Source organism: Triticum dicoccoides, chromosome 6A (assembly GCF_002162155.2).
Source record: "Triticum dicoccoides isolate Atlit2015 ecotype Zavitan chromosome 6A, WEW_v2.0, whole genome shotgun sequence".
Classification (NCBI taxonomy): Eukaryota; Viridiplantae; Streptophyta; class Magnoliopsida; order Poales; family Poaceae; genus Triticum; species Triticum dicoccoides.
This window is the reverse complement of record NC_041390.1, coordinates 23,165,045-23,174,480: the sequence shown is the minus strand read 5'-3', so window position 1 is coordinate 23,174,480 and position 9,436 is coordinate 23,165,045. Positions and strand designations below refer to the sequence as shown.

Below are 9,436 nucleotides of genomic sequence, written 5' to 3'. Positions count from 1 at the left end.
TTTTTCATTGAAAGATAGTTTGACTCAGGATTGCATTGAAAGCTGCAATGGCAATTGAGAACATAAACATATAGGTCCTGCAGATATACTCTTCATTAATATATTTGAAAGCATTTGCAGAATGCCCTGATGTCACACTCTTAGTTCTCAGTATGCGTGACAATATGATATCAGGATGGACAGGTTAATTGCAGTGTAATTCTTTCTTCTATACTGAATGATGTAATGGACATACAATACGAGAAGGATTACCAAACTAGCAAAATTCAGATAGAGAAAAGTAGGAGCTTCTCTGAGTAAAACCCCCTGCACATGTCAGGTCATAAAAGTAGGAGTACTTGTTACTGAAGGAAGCTTCAGAGCGTCATCAATTAACAGAGCCTTCAGAATCATGTGTGGTATAGCAAGGCCCCAGCCACCAAGATTGGTTGATCGACATTCAAGGACTAACAATAAAATTATCAGTTTCATTCAGGACTAGCGATGCCAAATTAGCATGTACCTGACATACTATAGCAGACAACCAACATCCACTCAGGCAATGAACACAGACAGAGATTACCAGCTCACTACACATAGTGTAAACATTTTTGCGCCATACGCAGTTCTCATGGCCCATTCTTGGTCATGTAATTCTGAAATTAGAAGGCACTTCCCTACAAGTGGCAGCATAGTCTTCAGCGAGGTGGGGGCATGCAGCTTCCTTGTGAGGACATACGAACTTCTCCATGAAAATTTTCTGTCACCAAGGCTGCTGAATAGTAGTTCCACTCGCTCTCTAGCAATCCATTTTCCTGCTTCCTGGTTCATGTGAATCTGAATGTAGCAGGCACCTGTCCTGTGCAAGCAGCTGCATAGTCTTCAGCAAGGTGTGGTGCAGCTTGCTTGTGAGGGCATATGAACTTCTCCACAAATACCTTCTCGCTGACCACCACCATACTATAGTAGTCTCTGTCATGATTTGTCAATCCATTTTCCTTAAGAAACCTCATAACATGGTACCGGGGCCTGAGCCGGCCCTCCAGGCTACGAGTGAGCATAGCGGGGCGATGAGCAATGTACAACGGTTCCAACCCCACCTCACAGATCAGGAACTCTGACATACGCTGCAGCACGTCATTTGACCTCCTCAGCAAGAACGGACCCTTGGACACAGCAATGCCAACCTCGGTATCTGACCACCTAAACGCCTTCTTCAAGTAGTCCAGTTTGGCAGCGATCTTGTCATCGCTGACGTATGAGACGGCGTGCAGCGCTGACTTAAACATTCCAGAGCCACGGGGCACACCTATACCTTCGGCACACGCAACCATCGCCAGGACATGCCCTCTGGCGGCGATGATCCAAGGGGTTTGGATGAACAGCTTGGCAATATCATCATCACCTAGCCCGCACTCCCGCAGGAAGGCCACGTTGGGCTTGACTGCCCTATCGAGGTGGGAGCCGAGGAAGCCGGAGCTGGGTTTGAGCGGCCGGAGCAAGTTGTCGATGGAGCCGAAGAGCGGCAGGTAGTACTCTAGCTTGGAGACGACAGATCTATAGCGGAATTGTCCTGGGGCGAGAGAGACGATACGCGCGATACCAGAGGGGGATAGACCGAGGCCGGTGAGACCGACGACGACGGGGGACAGGGTTGTCTCCACGCCGGCGCAGAGGAACTGCGGGTCCTTGGCGACAAGGGCGGCGACATCGGCGCCGGAGAGGCCGAGGCCGGCGAGGAATGCGAGGACGGCGTCTGGCTTGGATGGGGACTTGAGGTGGGAGAGCTTCGCGGAGGCCTTGAGTGCCTGGGCACGGGTGAGGCCGCAAGTCTCGACGAGGTAGTCGTCGACGGCGAAGCTAGGGTTTGGCGGAATGCGGGTGGCAGCGGCGGCGGAGAGGAGGCGGTGGAGAGAGAGGAGAGGGGATGTGGAAGGAGCTGGTGCGGCGGAGAGGAGATGGGAGAGGGGGCGCTGCCGGAGGTGGAGCATGACGCCGCGACGTGTGTTGAGTGCGGCGTGTGTGTCTCCGGTCGTGTGATGAAGTCTTTTTCTTTTAGTGGAGTCGTGTGATGAACTTGGCTGAGCCAAGTTACCATCCAATCCCTGCCATTCAAATGACATCCGACGGCTCATTTCCATCTGCACGATACCCAGAGCAAGCAGCGTCCATCAAGAACCCAAATAACTTCGAAGATTATTTTGACAATATATACTGATACACGATGCGTCTACCAAACTACAAAAGTCCAATTCATAATATTGTTCAGCATTTGTTATTCATGACAATTTTTTGGGAGGCACAAAACCGACGAGTAGGGTGGAAGTTCTGCGGTGGTATTATAAGAAGGCAGTTGTCGGGTTAAGAGCGTCTCCAACCCGACACTCAAACCGCCCGCATATATCCGGACCGCGCGGTTCAGGCGTGTTTTGCCATCCAACACGGTCGTCGCCAGTGGACACCTTCTTCGACCCTGTGACCTCCTCCGACCAGCACTGATGCGGCGGTGGCAAGCTGGTTGCCACAAGCCCGCCCCCGTCGGCGAAGCAACAACAGCGCGGGGCCGACATCGTGATCGACATGCTCGCCGCCAAGAAGCCGCTCCCATTGGGTTGCGCCAGCGCGAGAGCAGTGCTTGACAAAGAGCTATGAGCTAAGGAATAAGGATCGACCGATTGCAATGGAGCCACTCCCACTAGGCTTCAGCGACGCCATGGACACCACCCTCTAGTCCTTTCAGAAGGAGTTCCAGCCCCAAGAGGAGAATTGCCGCCACAACACTTCGACAAGCTCATCACCGCCGCTGACCCGGATGCCAGGCCATCGCTACTCGGCATAGCCAACCGCCTATTCAACAACTTCGAGAGGCTGCAGGCCGCCGTCGCCACCATGGATGATGCCGACATAGGATCCTGCTACGATGATACAAAGCCCATCATGCAGGAAGTCATGACAAGAATGGCCTCCCTCGCCCGTGCGCGCTTCCTGCCCAAAACGTTCAGCGCCGCGCCAGAGCGTCAATGTCGCATTCATGCCTGGCCAGAGCAAACGCGACCTCTCACTTCTGCCGGCATTGAAGTAGCGCGTTGGCCAAGAGAGCGCCGCCCGCGTCGCTTCCCAGTGCAGGCGACTGCTCCGCGTTCAAACGGCATGTCTTCGATCCGTCTCCCTACATTAATGATATGTCGTTGCCGAGGAACCTACTCCGGCGCCACCCATCCGTCCATCTGTCGCCCAACATTAACCAGACTGTCGCGGCCCATTGCCATATGCACGCTATATAAACTCCAACCCCGGCCATAGCCACGGTCATCCTCCTCTAGTTCCTTTCTCCTCACGCTCCAAAGCCCTCTGGGGCAACCTCTCGTCCGAGCAGAAGAGGGAGATGGCGGCAATTTTGCCGGCAGGTAGACGGAGGCCAACGACGTCCCAATGGAGGGCGCAGCCGAGGACGAGCCAGCGCCACCCTCTTCGCCGGTGCATGCCAACATCACCATCGGTGAGGCTCGTGCCCACTACAGGGACATACAGGAACAGTAAGGAACAGTAATTATTGTAGCTAAACACGCTACTGTAGCTACAGTATACGAAGTATTTTCCTTCCACGCCCCCGGCCATGGCCTGGGCAGCCCGGGGCCTAGCTACGCCCCTGACGGGAAGAGTGGGGCCGGGGGCCAAGTTCTGGTAGACGCATGCCGACCAAGCCTGCTACAACCTCCATCTCCTCGATGAGGTACTGCTCACCATTGGCACCTCCATCATGCCGGATGTGGACGTACCCGAGGAGGAAATGTTGCTCGAGTCCGACCGGTTAGCCCGCGAGATCCGCCACAACCGTTGGCGGTACCACCAACGTTAGGCGGAGTTACAAGCCGTGTACATGAAGATGGACGAGGCGACAGATGAGGTGTTCGGCAAGAGCGACGGCAAGGAGGACATTGCCAGCTCCGCCTCTGCCAGGCCGCGCTCCGCCGCCACGACCACGAAGTCGACATGTCCGTGGGCATCGCGGACAGCGAGGAAGAGTAGTGCATGGTAGGTCGCTGCCGCTCGGATCACACCGCCACCACAGAATCCGGCTGCTTACGGCCACCGCAACCACTATCGCCCGCCCTGCCGCCAGATCGACTGCCCCCTCTATTCCTTTGGTCACCACTACCGCCTCAACCCCCATCAGCCCCCTACCTTCTCGTGCTTCCACTGCTAACAAATGCAGTCGAATCCACCACTAGCGCACTTTCGTCGTCGGATCCACCGGATACCGTCCTACCACCCCACCACCTCACATGAACCGGTAGCCGCCCCCATCGCCGACGATGTCGCCGCGCCCTGAGCGAAAGAGAAAGACGACTTTCGTTGCGTTCGGCTGCAGCAATCCAGCCGCTACGTCGCCGAGGTGACATGCGACGAGTAGTAGAATTGGCTTGAATCCCGAAGGTGGAGGTGTTCATCGGTCCCGAAGTGGAGATTGTGTCCCAGTCATCCTAGGGCAACACGACATACGTGAGAGCGATGAGTTAGCTATGGCGAGGTTCGCCAGAGAAAATCCGGACCTCAACAAGTGGAGTTAAAGTCCTGCGCGCAACGCAACAAGGTGGTGAAGAAAGCGGTGGAGGAAGACGAGGTTGGCCCCTCGTCAAGGGTGATCAAGGTCGAGTCGGGTGACGAGGTTCAGCCCAACAAGGGTAACGGCATTTCACTAAGATTGCGTAGTTTAAGTTTAGGTTTGTAGCCAAACTATGTTAAGTTTACATGTTTAAAACTTTGAATGTTTGGATCGAATTTGCAACATCAAGTTAGTTTGGTTGTTTTGTGTGCCCCATTTCAGGGCAGTTGTTGGAGTATTGGTGCCCTTTTTTAAGGCTGCTGTGGGGAAGAAGAAAAAATTGTTGCCTTAAACAGTTTTTCCAGTACCCTATCTTAGGGCAGCTATTGAAGATGCTCTTAGCAACCACTGTACATGTCCTCCTTGCAGTCAGTACTGTTCCAGATTGTGGCGCGGCCGCCAGCGTTCCGGATATGAAAACAAAATTGTAGAAGTAAAACGGAGAAAACCATAGAAGAAAATGAATAGAGGTTATCACAATACCACATGGAATTAGCCTATGAATGGAACCACAAGTCCAATTTTGCAATTCCAGGCCCAATACTGACATGTAAACAGGACATGATTGATTGTATTTTCTGAAAATTAAGCAAAATAATATCATTCATTTTTTCTCGACGAAAAAAATATCTTTCAAGTTGAAATATTTTACTCCCTCCGTCTCAAAATAAGTGACTCAACTACTAAAGTTAGTACAAAGTTGAGCCACTTATTTTGAGACGGAGGGAGTATTTACTACTAAAAAACAGGCAATGGGTAGGACAACAATGACAAAAGGAAATGAAATGGACGTCCTCAACGGACCATCAACCACCCATACAAGGATTTCTACATAACAGCTGACCATTGCAGATTTCATTTTGAGAGCACAATTCACTACCTCTGTTGCCGCTCGCTCGCCAGAAAATACATTTGTAAAACTTAAGAAAAAGAAATATTTCAAATAGTGTGAGGGTGAGGCAAACCCAAAACACAATAAGACATGCTTCGCTTGACAGAGTCAGGACTTTTTTTTTTTGAGGAATCAGAATCAGGATTATAAGCTCAGGAAAATCAGGTTTATCAACAAAATCTGATCTGGTACATAGGAGGAAACTACAAACCATCAATGAAGCGCTCTTCATACCATGAGCAGGTCGTACTGTAACAGAGTTGGCGTCGGTCAATAACTCAGCTGAAGCCCTGACATTCACTGAATTGGCGTCGGTCAACTATCAACAGGCCCTGCTAACATCACAATCAAACAAGGAAACTGTCACCAACCACCAACCTACCCATCACCATGCAGCATAGTTTGGACGAACGCTATGGGGAAATCAATTTGACAATGGACATTCATACAATTTGCTCCAAGGTTCATGGATATAACTTCCAGGTAGATACTTTGGTTACCTGTAAAACAGACTCAGGTACTATTTGGGCCTCCAATACAGTTTTTGGTTGAAAAACCATTTCAACCAAAGGCATTAGCTAACAAACGTACAAACGCACAGAGATATCACTAGCTCTGAGCGAAAATTACTTATGGAAGTATACATTTATCATGCAGTGATCCTGAAGATAATGCACAATGGATACCAGAACGAAATACATACTTATAGAGCCTGTCTGAATATTATGTGCGGATGGCCAACAAAAACTATTCATAACAGAAACAATTCATAAGGCCATGCTTGACATTACATGGCAGAGATAGCACGAAAATAGAACTACTCCCAGCCAACAAAAACTGTGCATGGGTCCGGAAAATTTGGGTATCTAGCTTAGAAGCATAATCAGATATATAAGATAAAATAATTAAATTGTTCGCAACAACGAGTTAACAAATTTAAGAATATCATTGTCTAACTATTACTCCCTCCGTCCCATTGTTGTCCAACTATTATTCAGTTTTGGCATCAAATGCTCCCAGAAAAAAGCATCATCAGCCAGTAAGCCATCCAAGAATATAAGAGAAAAATAAAGGACAAAACCGATACAAAGTACTACTCCCTCCATTTATAAATATTTGTCTTTTTAGAGATTTCAAATGGACTACCACATACGGATGTATATAGAGATATTTTAGAGTGTAGATTCACTAATTTTGCTTCGTATGTAGTCACTTGTTGAAATCTCTAGAAAGAAAAATATTTAGAAACGGATGGGAGTAGAAAACAATGACCTGCTTTCACAACAGTTAATATTTTATAAACAAAGCTACTGCATGAAGAATGAAGACATTCAGCTAAGTTGAAGAACTACAGGAAGCAACCAACAGACTATCAAAACTGCACCCTCAGCAGTGATCAACATGTTGTGGCCATCAACAACTCCAGAATTATTCCCGCAAAAAAAGTTAAACAAATTTTGGGACTTCGTATCATATTCATGGCCATATTGAGAACCCTTTTTCATGGAAAAATAAATTGATTCAGGATTGCACTGAAAGCTGCAATTGCCACTGAGAACATAAAGATATACAGTGTGCAGACATACTCTTCATTAATACTTGAAAGCATTTGCAGAATGCCCTGATGTCACACTCTCTTAGTTATCAACATATTGGGGTTCAGAAATCAAGTTATCAGTTATGTCAAGAATTGGCCACAACAAAACCAAAATTCAGTCATGAAAAGAACACCTAATCATGAATTACCAGCTTAATACGATGAGTGGAAATTCTGTTGTTGCACACGCAGCTACCAATTTTCATAGCCTGTTCTTGGTTCATGTAAATCTGAATCTAGCAGGCACCTCCCCTGTGCAAGCGGTTGCATAGTCTTCAGCAATGTGTGGTGCAGCTTGCTCGTGAGGGCATATGAACTTCTCCACAAATACCTTCTCGCTGGCCACCACCATATTATAGTAGTCTCTGTCATGATTTAGCAACCCGTTTTCCTTAAGAAACCTCATAACATAGTACCGGGGCTTGAGCCGGCCCTCCAGGCTAAGACTGAGCATTACGGGCCAGTGAGCAATGCGCACCGGTTCCAACCCCACCTTAGAGAAGAGGAACTCGGACTTGAGCTGCAGCATGTCCTTTGACCGCCTCAGCACAGCCGGGAACTTGGGCACAGCAATGCGAACCTCGGCATCTGACCACCTTAATATCTTCTTCAACTGTTCTACTTTGGCGGCAATCTCCTCCTCGCTGAGATATGCGACAGCATGCAGCGCCTGCCTAAACATCCCAGAGGCACGGGGCACACCTATACGTTCAGCGGACGCGACCATCTCCAGGACGCGCTCTGGGCTGGCGGTGATGATCGTCGGTATTTGGATGAACAGCTTGGCAATATCACAAGCACCTAGCCCGCACTCTGCTAGGAGCTTCACATTGGGCTTGACATCCCTGTCGAGGTCGGAGGCGAGGAAGCCGGAGCCGTGTTTGAGCGGCCGGAGCAAGTTGTCGATGGAGCCCAAGAGCGGCAGGTAGTACTCCAGCTTGGAGACGACGGATCTCTGGCGGAATTTGTCGGGGGCAAGCGAGACGAGGCGCGCAGTCTCGGCATTTGACAGGCCGAGGCCGGTGAGCCCAGCGACCACGGGGGCCAGGGTTATCTCCACGCCGGCGCAGAGGAACCGCGGGTCCCTGGCGACGAGGGCCGCCACATCGGCGCCGGAGAGGCCGAGGCCGGCGAGGAAGGCGAGGACGGCGTCGGGGTTGGCGGGGGACTTGAGGTGCGAGAGCTTGGCGGAGGCCTTGAGTGCCTGGGCACGGGTGAGGCCGCAGGCGTCGACGAGGTAGCCCTCGACAGCGAAGCTAGGGTTCGGAGAAATGGCAGCCGCGGCCGCGGAGAGGAGGCGGTGGAGAGAGAGGAGTGGGGAGGTGGAAGGAGAGGGCGCGGCTGAGAGGAGATGAGAGAGGACGCGCTTTCGGAGGTGGAGCATGGCGCTGCGACGGCGGAGCAGCGGCGACGGCGGCGGCGGCGGCGGGCGGTGGGGAATTCGAGTTGCGTTGGGTGCGGCGTGTCTGTCTCCGGTGGTGTGGTGGACGGACAGGGATGGTCAAATGAACTCAACTTGGCTGGTGTGCGGGTCTTAGCGCATGTACAATGGTTGATAAGTTTTGCATGTAAATTAGAGATGACAAAAAAAACATGTGTACAATGGGTCATCTCTTAGCCTTATCTTTAATAATTAGTTATTCCTAAAAACATGGTGAGACAAATTGTGCTAAGAGATCATCTCTTGTCTTCTCTTAAATAAGATAAGACAAGCCTTCTCTTATGGTTTTTCTCTTCTCCACCTCATCATTTATCCTACATGGCACTCTTAAAATAGAACCATTGTACATGCCCTTAGTTACCATCCAAACAACATCCAACGGCCCATTTCCATCCACTCGTTGCCTATGGCAAAGCAGCGTCCATCAGAACCCATATATTAACTTCAAAAAAGAAACCCAAATAACTTCGAATGTTATCTTGACAATATATTGATACATGATGCGTCTACCAAACTACAAAAATCCAATTCATAATTTGTTCAACATTTGTTCTTCATGACAAATAAAATGAAACGGAGGCGAAATTTTTGCCTCATCGATTAATTAGGAACAAGAGAATTGCCGAGTCAATTATGAAAACCCGCGGACGAAAACCATTACAAATAGATTTTTTTTGAGAAAAACCATTACAAATAGATCACAGACGAACTACTCACATGGCATGAAACCCCACAACCGCACAGGCGGCCTGCCAAACTCTTCGAGTATGCAAAGTTGTAGGCGTTGTGTGCAACTTGTTATCATTGTTAGTGGATGACTTGACATTGTTGAGTGTTAGGTGCTCGAATACTTCTGCTTGATGTGATGCGTCACACCGTCCTTCTTTGGTTCAAAGTACGAGCCAAGGTCGGGTCACATCA

General features: G+C 49.6%; 2 protein-coding genes across 2 annotated transcripts; both read right to left on the bottom strand.

The window, feature by feature from the left end:
• Positions 1–806: 806 nt before the first annotated feature.
• On the bottom strand, positions 807–1,970 carry LOC119316475. Its single transcript, XM_037590799.1, has one exon. It carries the CDS (start codon positions 1,968–1,970, stop codon positions 807–809), a length of 1,164 nt encoding a protein of 387 aa, XP_037446696.1.
• A 3,454-nt stretch (positions 1,971–5,424) lies between these two features.
• On the bottom strand, positions 5,425–8,543 carry LOC119319570. Its single transcript, XM_037594029.1, has 2 exons — positions 7,224–8,543; positions 5,425–5,809 (listed from the first exon to the last, which is right to left on the bottom strand). Exon 1 carries the CDS (start codon positions 8,456–8,458, stop codon positions 7,295–7,297), a length of 1,164 nt encoding a protein of 387 aa, XP_037449926.1. The 5' UTR covers positions 8,459–8,543; the 3' UTR covers positions 5,425–5,809; positions 7,224–7,294.
• Positions 8,544–9,436: the final 893 nt, after the last annotated feature.